Source organism: Lynx canadensis, chromosome B4 (genome assembly GCF_007474595.2).
Source record: "Lynx canadensis isolate LIC74 chromosome B4, mLynCan4.pri.v2, whole genome shotgun sequence".
In the NCBI taxonomy this organism is placed as follows: Eukaryota; Metazoa; Chordata; class Mammalia; order Carnivora; family Felidae; genus Lynx; species Lynx canadensis.
The window spans coordinates 129505955-129522653 of NC_044309.1; the positions used below are offsets into that span (position 1 = coordinate 129505955).

At 41.8% G+C, this 16699-nt stretch overlaps 1 protein-coding gene across 12 annotated transcripts in view; it reads right to left on the reverse strand.

Moving 5' to 3' along the window:
• Positions 1 to 16699, reverse strand: part of RBFOX2 (RNA binding fox-1 homolog 2) — a 216357-nt gene that overhangs the window by 90341 nt on the left and 109317 nt on the right. For 3 of the 12 annotated variants that reach the window (XM_032594034.1, XM_030320517.1, XM_030320520.1), the window contains exon 1: positions 8968 to 9166. The exons of the other annotated variants lie outside the window; for them this stretch is intronic. In XM_032594034.1, coding sequence (XP_032449925.1) covers positions 8968 to 8994 — 27 coding nt within the window. In that variant the 5' untranslated portion in view covers positions 8995 to 9166. Of the gene's footprint in view, positions 1 to 8967; positions 9167 to 16699 lie in introns of those variants that run through there. 12 annotated transcript variants of the gene reach the window in all.

Consider the following 16699-nt stretch of genomic DNA (forward strand, 5'->3'; position numbering starts at 1 on the left):
TGAGAGAGCAAGTCAAGGGTTTCACGCTAACAGAGATGAAAACATGTCAGAACTGCCGGGAGCTGTGTCCCTGTCCCTTTCGTCCCTGTCCCCTTTCTAGGGGAAAACCTTCCCTCTATTAGCAGGTAGGGAGGACCTCCATCCTTCTCAGTCGGGGGTTGGCAAACTGTGGCTTCCCCCACCAGTTTTTGCACAGCCTAAATGCCAAGCGTGGTTTTTACATTCTTAAACAGCTGAAAAAAAAAAAAAAAGTGAAAAGCAGAATATTTTGTGACACATGGAAATTACATGAAATTCAAATTTCAGTGTCCATAAATAAAGTTTTACTGGAACACTGCCACACTCCTTCGTTTATGTATCGTCTATGACTTCTTTCACGTTTCAACAGCAGGGCTGGCTAGTTGGGACAGAGACAGCATGGCCCGCAAAACCAAAAATATTTACTATCAAGCCATTAGTGGAAAAAGTTTGTGGATTTCTATGTTTCAAAGTCTCAACTCCTTCACTTCCGTGTCAGTTTGTCTCTTCAGAACTTTTTATAAGGAATCTCATAATCAATATTAGATGAAAGAATACAGTTCTATTATTTGTGGATGTGAAAGTATTGTAATTTCAAAAAATAATCATTGATTTCCATTTCCATACTGTCTACTTAAATATTCCTTTATACGTGAACTATCAAATTCTGACTGCAGAACTTTATCCTGTAATTGTGAATGAATCCAATATCATCAGTTATAGGATTTCAAGTTACAAGTTTAAAAACTGCATTCATTTCCTCTTGTTTATAGCAAGTCTAGCCATCCTTATTTCCTGAGCTTTAATTAAATAAGAAATATCATTCTAATGTTCTGAAACTGATAGCCCTTGGAAAGAATTCAAGAGGCTGATGAAAAGAATCTGCCAAAGGAAGCTGATCTAGGAGTATTTCTATGATATTTGATTTATACTAAGTATTATTACCTCAGAATATTTTCCAAGGGCTGAATTCATCTTTTGGTTGTGTTTTACCTCTATTTTCGATAGAAAAACAAGATCATGTTTTCCTGCTGCTACCAACTGAAAAGACTTACAATCCCGGATTTTGTTTTTTCCAACATATTTTTCTGATACAATCGCAACATCTCAAGCGAAGTGGTATTTACTTTTGTGGATTTTTAGTATGTCATTTGTCAGTCCAATTGTCATCTCTGAAACAATATTCCTAAAAAATAAGTTAAAAAAAATGAAAATTTCATGGTTAGTAACCTTTGAGGGATCTGGGTTAAGACCCAGGTTAGAAGATAGGTAGGTTCGGGGCGCCTGGGTGGCTCAGTTGGTTAGGCGACCGACTTCGGCTCAGGTCATGATCTCGCAATTTGTGGGTTCGAGCCCCGTGTCGGGCTCTGTGCTGACGGCTCAGAGCATAGAGCCTGCTGCAGGTTCTGTGTCTCCCCCTCTCTCTGCCCCTCCCTTGCTCACGCTCTGTCTCTCTCTCTCTCTCTCTCAATAATAAATAAATGTTAAAAAAAATTTTTTTTTAAAAGACGACAGGTAGGTTCTTGCCAAACAGCTGACAGCTGCATGCATGGCTTACAATGGAAAAGAGAAATAACATTCTACTTAGGAGATGAGATACCCTCATTGATCAATAAGCTATGAAAACGGAGTGAAGTCAAACCTGTCACAAAACAAAATTTGTAACAGAGATCTGGTCCTCAATACTCATAATTGATATTTTACTTAGCAGAATGATAAACCATTCACATAAATCAAGGTAATTAGTCCAGTATAGCTAAATCTCTGGCAACTGGAGGTTTTCGTATCTGTGAGGACTAACACAAGGAAGTAGGTAAGAAATGCAAAGAGAACAGAGGATTAAAGGGAACACTTAGCAGTTATCTTCAAATACTTGGCTTTTATGAAGAGAGATTAAGTTCTGTGCGACTCTGGACGACAGAACCAGGGGACAGTGAGAAAAGCATAATGAAAAGACATTTTAGCTCACCGTAAGGAAAACTCTTCTACTTTTGAAGGGCCAACAATGGAACTGTTTATCTTATGAGGCTGCTAAGTATCATGGAAGAGAATGCAGACCTGGAATGACATAGATTTCAAGCTTGAAACCTATCTCTGTCCGTATCTAGTGCCGCCCAGTGGCCTGACCTCTCAAATCTCAGTCTAATGGATGGGAAAAACACCACGGATCTCAAAAAGAGATTGGCGAGTGATATGATACGCCCATAATAATGATTTATGTATATGTAAATGTGATGTGTATGTAAAACTGGTGTCAAGCAGGTAAGCAAAAACAAAAAAACTTGCTTTAATAACAGTCTTTATTAGTGGTGTTAAGAACAGGGAAGCCAGAGACAAACTCTCTGGGGTTTAAATCCTGACACTGCCTCCCTGGGCAAGTTACTTAACTTTTCTGAATCCCTGTTTCCTAACTTCTTTCTTATTTTTTTAATATTTATTTATTTATTTATTTATTTATTTATTTAGAGAGTGAGCACACATGTGCACACACGAGCAGGGAAGGGGCAGAGACAGAGGGAGAGAGAGAATTCCAAGTAGGCTCCACGCTGTCAGCATGGAACCCAACACGGGGCTCAAACCCACAAATGGTGATGAGATCATGACCTGAGCTGAAATCAACAGTCAGATGCTTAACTGACTGAGCCACCCAGGAGGCCCCCGTTTCTTCTTAATTCCTACAACATGGACATTAACGGCACTTATAAGGCTGCTAATAGGAATAAATGCCTTAATATACACAAGGCACTGACAAAAGTGCCTAATACATAATATGTACTCTGTAATATTATCTGCCACTATAAAATAATACTATTACAATGGATTCATTTTATTCATTAGTAAATTCCCTGCTTTTTCAAGTACAATTGACCCTTAATGGGAGGGTAGGGGTGCTGACCCCGCCTCCGCCCCCACATTGTCAAAAATCTGCATGTAACTTTTTGATTCTCTAAAGCCTTCACTAATAGTCTTCTGTTGACCGGAAGCCTTACTGTTAACATGAACAGTCAATGAACACATGTTTTGTATACTGTATGTACCATGCGCTGTATTCTTATATAAAAGTAAGCTAGAGAAAAGAAAATGTTATTAAGAAAACCATAATGGAGAGAAAATACATTTACACCACTGTACTGTATTTATTGAAAAAAATCCACAGTAAGTGGGCATGTGCACCTCAAACCATGTTGTTCAAGGGTCAACTTCTATTCCATCAAAGCCTTGAATAAGTCAGAGATGGAAATTCCAGAAGTGAATCAGAGCCTCAACTAAATTAATTCATTCACACATTCAACAAATATTGACTGAATATATAATACCTACAAAAGGCACTGGGGGTACAGTGCTTAAGAGTATGGAGTCCCAAGCCGGTCTATGGATACGAACCTCTAGAACATCTCTTAGGAGCTGTATAAACTTGGGCAAGTTACCTAACCATTCTGTGCCTCAGTTTCCTCTTCTGTACCAAGGGGATAACGACAAGGTCATGGAGAGGATTTCAATGCTGTTTAGCCCAGTACCTGACAGGATTAGCTGATCAGCTATATTATGGCTACACGCCAGGCATAGTTCTAGATAGTGAGCATACAACACACTGCTGAGAAGGTCCCTGACCTCACTCACAGAGCTTATATTCTTTGGAGGGGTCGGTGGCACAGATGATAAACAAACATGTTAACAAGTAACGACAGGCACTAAGATCAGTGTTAAATAAAGGAAAAGCAGCATATGGGGATAGGGCAGTTCAAGTTGACACAGGACGGTCAAGGGAGCACTCTCCCTTGAGAAGCCAAGTGGGAAGCATTTCAGGCTGGGAGAAAAACAGAAGGAAAGGCCCTGAGCAGGAGGGTACAAGGTGTGGTAAGAGACGAGCAAAGAGGCCAGTGTCTTTGGGGCGAAATATGGGAAGAGAAGGAGAGAAGGTTGGGGAGCCAGCGGGGTTCCTGATCACACAAGGGCCTCAGGGACCGGAGTAAGGACACTGGATTTAATAAGTCTTCAGGAAAACAAACAACCGGGAAGGTTTTTAAGGCACAGGAGTGACAAAATCCGACTTGCACTTGAAATAATAACGCACTCTGCCAACAACCTCTAATGAGTTATTGGACTCTAAGGCTCCCCGACTTTCATCACTCTAATAGAAACAAAGGGACGTTTAAGCATCTGGGCAATGGGAACACCACAAACAGCATGATGGCGGACTGCAGCATTCCCAGCTGCCTAGGCCGGAGGTTGAGCACCGAAGCCCAATAATAAAGCTGCTACATTCAAAACGGCAAGGCATCTGCGGCAGGGGCATGTTCTGTTTGTGTTTGTTGTGTTTCACAGCCCCAGTGTTGCGAAGAAAGTTTAAGGAAGACGGGGGCCGGGCGGTTTGGGAACGATGAGACAGGAAGAGAGAGAGATTCCGGCTCCAGGACGAGATGCCTTGGGACACCAGCCACGTCGGGCTCCAGGGAGGAATGGTACACCAGAAAAGGGCCACTGGGCAGAGGAGCTGAATCATCACAGGTGACCACCTGAGTATGGCACAGAGATGCCCGAGAAACCACCCAAGGTGAGGAATTACCCAAAGAGATGTTTTCATCTGAGGACTCCACAGACCACAAGTCAAAGGAGAGATGAAGCTGTTTCCACATGGCCATCCGTACAGACAGGAGTCTGAAAATCTCAGGGAAGAGCACAAGACTTTCCGCCGGGCGCTGTCACCGGGAGGGAGGGAGGAAGAGCGCCATTTACCTGGCCACACGGAGACGTCCTTGGTGACAATGCAAACTTGCAGAGATTATCAAAGGCTTACCTAGTGTGCACTGCAGCACTAAGGAGAAAGATAAAGTTAAGGAAAAAAAGAAAAAAAGGGAAGGGCAAAAAGGTGTGTGTTTGGGTGGTGGGAGTGGGGGTAGGGGGGTGGCTGGGAAGAAGAGAATCATCTACCGAGTCCAAATTGTTCGGATTTAATCACATTTATGGAATTCTGGGTATCTTTTCAGGAAAGCTTAGTCATTTTTAGCACAGCAGTATTTTTCAAGAGCCCATCTTGGCTTTGGCAAGGAAATGGTTAGAAGTAAAGATACGGAGCAGTGTACAAGAATTCCGCCAGAAACCAAATCTTCGGAAAGAGTGAGCCTTTTTTTGGTTCATTGTAAAGGAACATAAATTAGTCTCCAGCCCACAATCTGCACCTACCCCCAACTTCCCAGAGTCCCGCGCAGCCCATAGAAAGTGGAAAGTGTGCCAAAACAAACCGTGTGGGCCCAGGCTCTGGGCATGGAGGCTGGGATGAGGTTCGGGTGGAACCGGCCGGCAAGAGAATGGAAGGGCTTTGAAGCAAGGCCACAAAATGGAGACTGAGTAATCCCCGAGTACTTCCAAAATCCACAGAAAATGGACTACGCGTAGCTAAATCTCAGAACTGATTCCCTACTCCGGCTCATTTCCAAAAAACCAAACCCAGAAAGGACACGGGAAAATGAAACAAAGCAAAACATACCTGCTCAGTTATCTGTCTTTAATTAAAGCATAGAACACCCTCCCTCTCCTCTTCTCCCAACCACCCAGGAACAGAATAGCGATGGGGCAGCAGCTCAGGTGAAAGACTTCAGCCTTCCAGCTACAAAGAGGGGAGATAGCAGACAATGGAACTGGTGATTCATTACAAAAGAATACACTCCAGAGCCGGCCTGCTGCCACATGGGCTCCCTGCACTATTTAAAGGAACAGCAGCCCCCTTTCCAACCTCCCTTATTCTTAACACCTTCCCTCCTCTCGGTCCTGATGGAAAACAGATTTTGAAGAAAATGCCAGCAAAGCACTGAGCTGTCCAAGAAAGGGAGGGCTTTGTGTTCCACAGAAACTGGCAGTCTTACACTACAGGAGAGTACAAAAATTTTCTTTCACATCCACCACACCGTACAACCTTTCTCCTCTCTGCCTGGTAGACTTTCCCCTTCAAGAACAAATAGCGTAACTGAGTCTATGTCAGGCCAACCATTTTTCTTATTCACTGAAGTCGACTGCAATTTTGTTTTTCTAATTTTATACCTATTACAAGAATGACTTCTTCTACATGGTTATTTTCATAGATGTGAAGGGATGTAGTAATTTGGGTCACTTGCTCAGAAATAACAAGAGTATCTCAGAGAAATAAATACACCTACACCATTCACACGAACAGCGGGTAGACCTGAAGTTATATTTTAAAAAGTCACCTGGGCATGTCTGTCTAGTATAATAGAATTTTGTGATTAAACTGTCTTTTGCTTTTTCTTTCAAGGCAAAACACTGATTACCTACTGTAAACGGCAGAGCCGTTTGCTAATTATACCAAAAAGGGGCCTCATAAAACCACAGCCGATATAATAATAAGGTGCACCCGTCGAGCAACTGCTGATATGGATCTAATATCGATCTGAAAGCACTTTGCCTTTCTTCCACCAAGTGAGCAGTTAATTTAAAATTAAGGGATACAGGAATGTCAAGATCCAATATGCAAAGAACCGAGGTGACAAAATGATAAAAACAGATCTAAATACTTTTCTTAATATGCTGGTCAAGACAGTAAATACTATGCTATAATAAGCCATTTAACTTTGATAAACCAAACCCTAAACGGCACACGCGTTTTATATTCAGAAAGTCTATGTGACAGATCATTATCAAATACTAGGATTACATGTCTGGCTTGAAAAACGGAAAACAAAAATAACCAAATCAAAACAAAACAAAGCAAAACAAAAAACCCAAAAAACCCCAAACCTGTAAGGACAAAGAAAGAGTTGGCCCATCTGGTTATCTCCTTTCATTTTTTTTTTCTTTTCTAGATTACTAACAACTATGTATGTTACATTGACACAGAAAGTATATACACCAAAACAAAAATGCTGCCATACGGAAAATCCACAAATTTGATATTCTGCACTTCCCGCTTGTAGAAATTCGGGGTGGGCAAAAATGAGCAACTTCCTCTCTCAGCATCCTGCACATCCTGAGACGATCACCGTGATTTTAAATCTGTTAGAATTCTTAACCACCAAGAAATCTCCCCGTTTCTACTTCTTTCTTCTGCTTCACTTGCTAAAACTACAGTTTCCTTACATACCAATTATTCAGATCACAATATTAAGTGTGCAGAAGCATGCGTTCTAACTTGTGTTTTACACACGCTCCTCCAGAAACTCAGGGCACATGTTCCAAGAGGCCACAGAAAACCTCTGATTATAAAAAGCACTACTTTAGAGAACTCTTTCACTGATTTAAAAATATATATAATGAAAAGTCAAGTAGTTGAAAAGCCCTCAGTAATAGCTGAGAAAGGAGAGAGCTGTTGCCCTGTAATATTGCCAGTTAATGAAAATTGAATGAGGGCTCCAAGGTTAAGAAGTATCATCTCCCAAGCAACAAAGAGAATCCAGAAATAGGTCTTCTCTTTTATGGAAATTTTTAAAAAGTAAAGCAATATTTTAAAAGAGTTAATTAGGCTGACAGCGAAGGGATAAGTGGAAGAGAAAATATTTCCAAGATTTCTCTCCTTTCCAAAAGAGGAGGGGTTTCTCGATAATCTCTGAACTCAGATCTGGTGAAAAATTACTTTGGAAAGATACATTCTTTGAAACTCCCCTTCCCTCTAGGTCATGTTGGCAGAATCTCCCTGATGCTTTCCCTCTTTCCAAACAGCACTGCAGGGCATTATATAACATTTAACGGAACACTGTTCCTGCCCCTAAAATGATGCCTCTATCCAGAGAGCTAGCCGACTCTCTCGCCCTCCGGTGGTGGTAACTTGGAGAGGAAAAGAGAAGAGAGAATACAAAAAAAAGGGCAACCTCCTTAAAAGGAAAGCACTGTCCAGTGATGAAATTTCCCTACAGAGCATAAAAGCCTGGCGTGACACCGATCCTAGGTCTGAGCCTGAAGGACTGGAAGGCTCGACCATGCAAATGACTTCACTCCAACCACAGCCTCATCATTCCCTATCTACGTGTAAAGGAAAAAGGGTAAAGGAACGTACAGAAGGTGCCAATGAGAAAAAGAGCACTACCCGGGGAACCATGGAAGGCTATTCACCTTTCCATTTGTCAGGAATGACTTGGTAAAATGCAGATTAGATACTGCCTGGCATAACCAAAGACAGGCAGAGAGAGGCAGAGAGAGACAGAGAGAGAGGGAGAGCGAGCGGAGAGAGATCTTCCATTTCCGACTCCCTCTCCTTCAAATGCCTTTTAATGCCCGTGTGATTGTCACTTATCTGTTCAGATTTGTTCTCCTCTCGGGGAGAGCTCGACCTGCCTCAGCTACACCTGGATATTCCCAGGGTTCCTACTGAAAACATTCCTTACCAGTAACAAAGCCATGAAAACGAAGCCTATTTTTCTAGCCTTCATTTTTAACAAGCCATGTAGAGCGAAGGCAGCGAAACTGCAATTCCACAGCCAGCCCTGAGAAACCAGAGTGAATCAGGAATCAGATTTCCCTAGAACACAAATTCTTCTGCAATTCTTAAAAGGAAGTCGGTCCCTTTCCCCTCTTTTTGGCAGTCTGTAAGAATCTCTTCCTACCTCTGCAGTCTCTCTCCCTCCCTCTTCTCAGAACCAAGACAAAGAGGTAGACAAATCCCCACAGGGTCTTTCCTGAGCTACAGCTGCACAGAACAGGAAACAGGAATCTGCTATGGAGCTGAGGGAGGGGGAGAGAAAAAAGGATACGGACACATCACACACACACACACACACACACACACACACACACACACTCTCTCTCTCTCTCTCTCTCTCTCTCCCCCTCTCTCTCTCTCTCAACAGACACAGACTAACACTTTTCAGTTAGTAACAATAAATCTGGCCTTTTCTGGGAAGACAATCATTATTAAAACTCTGTTTAGTATACCCGACCCCCATATCTTTACTTAGATCCCAGAAACCAGAAAAGAAACACACGGAGGAAACACAATCTTACCTGAGTTACCATTTTCTTTTTCTCCATAAACCAAATGGAACAGATGATGAACCCTTCAGGGCGGTCGTGCTGGGGCACACCTCCACAGCTTTCCTTCCCCCCCTCCCCCCCCCAAGCCAGCTATTTAAGGGCGGGTGATTGATTTCCCTTTATCCCGTTTTCCTTCCTTTCTCTTTCTAGCGTTTCTTCCTTTCTTTTCTCTTCCTCTCTGGCAGTCTCTCCCCCTCCTTCTTTCTCCAGCTCCCTCCCATATCTCAGGCAGATGGCTGAAAGAAGCCCCACCCCTGAATGCCTAAGGTAATTAATCAGAGTAGAGCCCCACCTCTTCCTCCTCCCCCCACCCCCTCCCGGCAGGCTGACATCTCCCAACTCCAGAAACAGGCCTGCTGGAGAATGGCAGTTTGTTGTGTGCTTTGCGCACGCGTGTGTGCGTGTGTGCGTGTGCGTGTGTGTGTGTGTGGAGAGAGAGACAGAGAGAGAGAGGGAGGGAGGGGCAGGCGCCATGTGCAGGCATATTTTAAGGAATGAATATCTGTTATGGGGGCATTAATTACACAGCACTGGAAGCATTCACAGCAGCTCACCATAGTTAATACAGATTTAAACTATTCCACCCGTGAATACCTGATAATTAAACAAGAAATGAAACAAAAAGTATTTAAAAAATATCTCCACTGATGTACAGTTTATAGTTGTGGATTTAATGAAAGATGTGAAAAGCTGAATGACCACTTACAGGAAGGTTTTCAAGGAATGGGAACCGGCAAGAATCTGCCTGTCCTAAACCAGTCTAATGCCTGCAAAGGACCAAAAGACAGGAGGAAGGTAATAGAAGTGCTTATTTTTTTCTACTGTTAAAAACCTGGGGATTCTGAAAAAAGTGTCTATAAACAAGACTGCTTAAGAAACTTAAGGTCTATAGGAAGGTGTATGCAAATTTGTCTGCCTAAGGCTTCCAGGTTCATTACAAATCCTGGTTAACTGAGAATCTGCCCTTTGTGTTCCCCGCCCTCGGTATTTCAGCCTCTACTGAAAATCATAAACTCCTTCTTATCTATACACTGGGCATCTGTGCCATCATTGTAAACAGTAATTCTTACTACCATGTGCTACAGATATAAAAGATTTGGGAAAATGTTTACTGAACATAAGAGTTTCTTTAATGTTTTCTTACTAAAACAAGAGTGAAAAAAAGCATAAAGGTGTGACTCAGTCCAGAAGTCCTAGTCTAAGTCCTGATTCTGCCCTTTACAAGTGCTCTTGCTGGTCTTTAAGTTCCCAATGTAAATTTCATAATTTCTCTACCTTAAATTATTAAATTTTCAAATAAAATAATCTGTGTGGATGATGAGTTTACGGTGTTTATCACTTTCACATAAAAATGAAGATTTTTTTTTTTTTTGGTATTCTAATAAGGGCCTACTCCAAAGTATTCTGGGGCACCTGGGTGGCTCAATCAGTTAAGCACCTGACTCTTGATTTCGGCTCAGGTCATGATCTCACAGTTGTGGGATCGAGCCCAATGAGGGGCTCTATGCTGAGCACTGAGACTGCTTGAGATTCATTCTCTCTCTCTCTCTCCCCCCACCCCCCACCTCCCTCCTCCTCCTCCTCCTCCCTGGCTCACACGTTCTGTCTCTCTCAAAATAAATGACTTAAAAAAAAAAAAAGGATTTTGGGGCTCCTGCGTGGCTCAGTTGGTTAAGCTTCCAACTTTCGCTCAGGTCATATCTCACAGTTGGTGAGCTGGAGCCTAGCATCTGGCTCTCTGCTGTCAGCACAAAGCCTGCTTCAGATCCTCTGTCCACCTCCCCCCACTCACTGCCCCTCCCGATTGCACTCTCTCTCACTCTCTCACAAAATATAAAAAAATAAACATTAAAAAAGGGATTTTATTTGTATTTTCATTATGTGTTTATTATTATAATCTCTGATAGATTACCCAAAGGCAAAGAGATTAATCCTAAAATTAAGCTTCCTATGTGTAAGATATATACGAAAGAAATCAAAATTTAAAATCACAAATCACACTGAGAATGCATAGTGTTTTGCTATCTCTACGAGGATTTGTTTAGCAAAATGCATAACCAGCCTTGGTTTGGCACACTGTCCAATATAACATCATCATACTCCTACACACATTAATAATCATTTTAACAATTCTGAAAAGAACATAGGAACCACCAATCTGGAGAACCTGAAGAAACTGGCATAAGCATAGCCATTTGCTGAATACCTACAATAAGTCGGGCACTATTCTGGGCACTTAACAGATAATTGCATACTTTTGGTATAATCCACAATGTATAAGGAAATATGTACCAAAGAATGGGACCTTTAAACACTGGAGGTGAGGAGGGAACAACTATGAGAAAAGGAATAGATCAGTACTAGGCTTGTTCTTATTTAACATTTTTAGAAATGATCTGGAAGGTAGAACACCTTGCATTTTCTCAATTTGTAACTGCAAAGCCAGTTAGGAGATAAATGCAGTCGAGTTTTAAAAAAAATACAGAGTAAGCAGAAAAGAGGTGGGTGAGTTTCACTGGAAGCAAAGGCAACCCAGTGGACTTTGGGAAAAATCTCAATCACGTTTATGGGAGAATTACTTATGTTTTCAGTTCTAGTATAAGAAACAAACCTGAGAATCACCGTATGCCATTCTCTGAATCCACTAGTCCACTACGGTGCTAGGGGCAAAACACCTTAAGCAAGACAGAGTCCCCCACTCCCCATCACGCATTCACCACCCTCACGAAAGTCACAGTTCTCTTGAAGTTTGTGTGTGACTGCAGCCTCTGTACATTAAAAAAGACAACATGTCCCCCCAAAAATCTTTTTTAAAATATAGAGGCAAATGAGGAATCCCTACATGCAAAAAGGCCAGGACGAGGGCTCGGACGCAAGTTTCCTTTGGCCTGGTATTCATGCTTCTTTCGTACATGTAGGACCAACATTTTATATGGCAGATGAGCTTAGAACAGTCATTACCACAAGAAAGAGTTAGTATGAGCTAACATCCAAATAAATATTACGATGGTTCTCATAAACACCGAATAACAGCATCATAATGAGCACTGAACAAACTGAAGGGTATTTTGAAGTGTGTCCCTGGCTTTCAAGGCCTGTATTACAGAGGACAGTTTGCTCCCTGGGGCCCAAGAGAAAGAAGGTGCAGTTGAACAGCCTGGATCTGACCCAGCAAAACAACTGGAGTCCCCTAGTGGCTGAATATGCCCAGTAGGGTACCAAGGAGCAACTCATTCCAGGGCATTTTCTGGGATGGAATGTCTGGGTTCCTTCCAAGATCCTCCTTCTCACTCAACACCACACCAAACTGGAAGTCCTTCTGATTTCTATGAAACCTGCCCTTTCTTTCTGTCCCTAGAACCACAAACTCAGTTCTGACCACGTGGTTTGGTATCTAGCCTCCTACTTCGCCCTCTGCCTCCCATCTGCCATTCTTCCTGTCCGAGATGCTTACCACCACCAGGGACCTCTTTCTACGTGCAAATCCCACCATGCCATTTCCCTGATTCAAATCCTCAACTATTCCCCACAGCCTAAAAGGGGGGGAAGGTCGAACTCTTCTTAGGTGCCTACCACGTCACCCGGCCTCATTCTACTCTCTGATCCCCTCTTCCCCTCCTACCACCCAGCGCTCTTCTCTGCTCCTAGCACACTGACCCACATTCCGCAATGACACCGCGTTTCTGTTCTTTTCTGTTTCACATTCTTACTCCCTTGAATATGGCCTTCTATCTGGCTGACTGGTTAATTCATCTTCCAAAGCTCACTTCAGCGATCCCCCCTCACCCTAGAGCATTTCCTGGCCCTACCTGTTCCCACATCTAGGTTAGGTACCCCTTCTCCCTATGCCTTGGGACCTAGCCGATGGTTCGCAACTGTTGGGGTTACTGACGGTGAACGACCTGAGGGTAGGAATTGTGCGTTTCATACCGTATCCCCAGTTCCTAACGCACTGCCTGAATACACAGCAGATGAAGAAATGTTTGCTGAAATCAAACAAGAATGCCTTGATTTCTAGCTCTAACCATTTACTTCACATACATGGGCACCTGAGAATGAAGAGTATCCATGCTGTTATCAAAACGGTATAAAAGTGTTCTTTTCTCCCAAAAGGGTACTTGGGAATATGTTCAAATTTACAAATTTACTTCGGTATCTTAGAAATGTGAAGTTAAAAGGAAGAGGTAAAAAAGGAGAGTGGGAGAAAGGCCTCAGTTTTCACTTTCGTAGAATAGTTCAGATTCTAGACAAAATGATGCCCACTGATTAAAAAACAAAACGAAACGAAACAAAACCCAAAACTCACAACTTTAGGTGCTCTTCCTGCTCTGCACAATTTGACATTAGCTGTGACTCAACTTCCGTACCTTCCACCCACGTACCAGCAATGCTATAAAAGCAGATCCAACAGTCCCCGGCTAGAAGGGAGGTTTTGCTCCTATTTTCCCAGGCTGCCTCTGACACCCAAGTGAAAAGCAACATTAAAGGGATAGCATTTCCTGAAATAATAAAAACTTGTTAGTATAAAAGCTTTTCACAGCACGCCCCCACACAATAACCCTAAATGTAAATAACAATTTACACCTAATAGATACTAAATGCCCTCCCAGAAGCATCTCTAACACAATGCCACTTTAATATCCTTTCCCCCCACATTCCCTTTAGCATAAATGAAGCCAAATTAAGGGTAATTCTATTATTTCCCCACTTCTTTCCTCTAGTTTAGGCAGGGTTCAGTTACACAGAACCCATTCTCGAAAAAAAGGTGAGGGAAGCATCTTATATGCTTACAAAACCTGAATAACCCTCCTATTTATTTCTTATCCCTCAAAAGTCAAACCTTTAGAACGAGACCCCAAATAACATACTTATCTAAGACACAGGTGAGGCTAGAAAAATTAGAGAACGTTACTTTACAAGTTAGTATCTAGATTTGAGTAACATACTCTTGTATCTTTAAAAAAAATCCCAAAGTCTACTCGACTAAAGTCACACATACAACTGAAATTATGTACACATTCTCTGTATTCAGTGAGAGATTAAGGAAATCTTAGACAAATATGAAAATGGGATGGGATATAAACAAATTTATCCATAACCAGATTATCAAGATAATAACAGCTGGTGAATCTATGACAACTGCGATGGGTCTGCTGCTTCCCCAATGCTAAATACTAAAATACGCTGTGTCTCCGACTAAATTACTGGACGTTCTCCTGTCTTCTTCGCCACCAAATCCCTGTGCCTGGCACAGTACATGACACATGGTAGGCACTCAAAAAAATTCTCAAAATGAGAAATTAAGGAATACATGTTCCCTGCACCTCATCCAGGTCGCCTTCCCCCAAAGAAGTGGACAGGCGTGGGCTAATTCACTCCACAACATTCTGCAGACCCGAGCGTGCTGTAGGCAAATGGAGCTTTCAGACAGGCAGCTTTCTGTCTCCCAATCTTCCAGACGCCTAAGATCCTTAAGCTGTATTTGGCTGTCCGAAACCCTCAAACACTTGGCTACACCCCCTACAATGGAAGACCTCGCTTCTTCTTCCTCCAACTGCCCCATTCACCTCAAAATGGTAATTGGTGCCAACGTGTTCAGTGGGTGCCTCAGGACACACGGTGATAATAGAGAAACCCTAACCTGCCACAAGGGTTATGTTTTCCCCTTGATATTTTGTATTGTGGTAAAATACACGTAACATAAAATTTACCCTCGGTGATTTTCTAGTACAGCTGACTGGTGAATAACACAAGGGTTAAGGGCCCTCATCCCCCACGCAGTCGAATATCCATGTACAATTTTTGACTCTCCCAAAACTTAACTACTAATAGCCTACTGTCGACTGGAAGCATTACAGATAACATAAAGAGACGATCAACACATATCTTGCACGTTGAATGTATTATATGCTGTATTCTCTTAATAGAGCTAGAGAAAAAAAGTAAGAATGCCATAAGAAAGAGAAAATATATTTACAAAACAGTAAAAAAAAAAAAATCCACATAAAAGTGGACCAAAAGAGTTCAGACCTGTCTTGTTCAAGGGTCAACTGGTATCATATAGATTGGTAATGTGCTATCATTGCCACCATCCGTCTCTAGAACGCTCTGTATTTTTTAAAACTGGAATTCTGTATCCACTAAACAATAACCCCCCATTCTTCCTGTCCCTGTGAGCCCCTGGCAACAACCATTGCACTTTCTGTTTCTAGGAATGGGACTACCCTAGGTACTTCATATGAGTGGCATCATATGGTACCTGTCTTCTTGCGACCGGCTCATTTCACTCAGCAGGACTACTCTCATGGTTCATCCATGTTGCAGCTTATGTTGGAATTTGCCTCTTTTTTTTTTTTTTTAAGAATAATATTCCATTGTGCGTATTACCATATTTCGGTGAACCATTCATCCACTGATGGCACTTGGGTTGTTGCTTCCACCTTCTGGCTATTGTGAATAACGCTACTGTGAACACGGGTACACAAATATCTCTTTGAGACCTTGCTTTCCATCTGGGGGGGTATATACCCATAAATGGAAACACTGGGCCAGACGGGAGTTCTATTTTTAATTTTTTGAGGAGCCACCATACTGTTTTCCACAGCAGCTGTACCATTTTACATTCCTACCAACAGTGTCCAAGGGTTCTAATTTCTCCACACCCTTGCCAACATTTGTTATTTTGTGTTTTGTTCTTGTTTTTGTTTTTTGTTTTTTTTACAGTAGCCATCCTAACAAGTTACATTTTAAACATCCAGCCAGAGGCAGTAATGTTTAATTCAAAAGAATAATTTCAGAAATAGTTTCTCAATAAATAGATTTTTTTTTTCTGGGCAGGGAGACCATAGTCATTGTCCTTTAAATCATAGCAAGCAAGCCCCTATCTATTTACTCTGCCTGTATTTTAACCTGATTTGGTCTAGACTTGGCTCTACAAAAATCATAACTAATAAGATAACCAATCTCAATTGCGTACTCTTAATATAGGCGTGATTTTATTAACAATAAGAGCAATGAATGGTCAAGTTCTGAAAATACTTTTTTGCCTTATGTTGAGAACTCACCTTATTTCGTTATCTCAACACTAGCAATTCTAGAAACAATTTAAAAAACAGGTGCCAAATCTTTAATTAAAAAAAATACTGTTCAGCCATATCCTCAATGATTTCCAATGGCATAATGCATCAGTACAGAACCACACGTTATCCAGTGAGGAGCTTTAATTTAACTAAGTATAAGAATATGACAGAAGCTAGTAAGAAAATTTTGTAACTACAGTGGAGATAAAAGTTTAGGTGGCCTGGAAATGCGAGCTGGTGCAGCCACTCTGGAAAACAGTATGGAGGTTCCTCAAAAAACTAAAAATAGAACTACCCTACGACGCAGCAATTGCACTACTAGGCATTTATCCAAGGGATACAGGGTGCTGTTTCGAAGGGACACGTGTACCCCCATGTTTATAGCAGCACTATCAACAAGAGCCAAAGTATGGAAAGAGCCCGAATGTCCATCGATGGATGAATGGATAAAGAAAATGTGGCATATATATATACAATGGAGTATCACTCGGCAATCAAAAAGAATGAAATCTTGCCATTTGCAACTATGTGGATGGAACTGGAGGGTATTATGCTAAGCGAAATTAGTCAGTGAGACAAATATCATATGACTTCAACTCATATGAGGACTTTAAGACACAGAA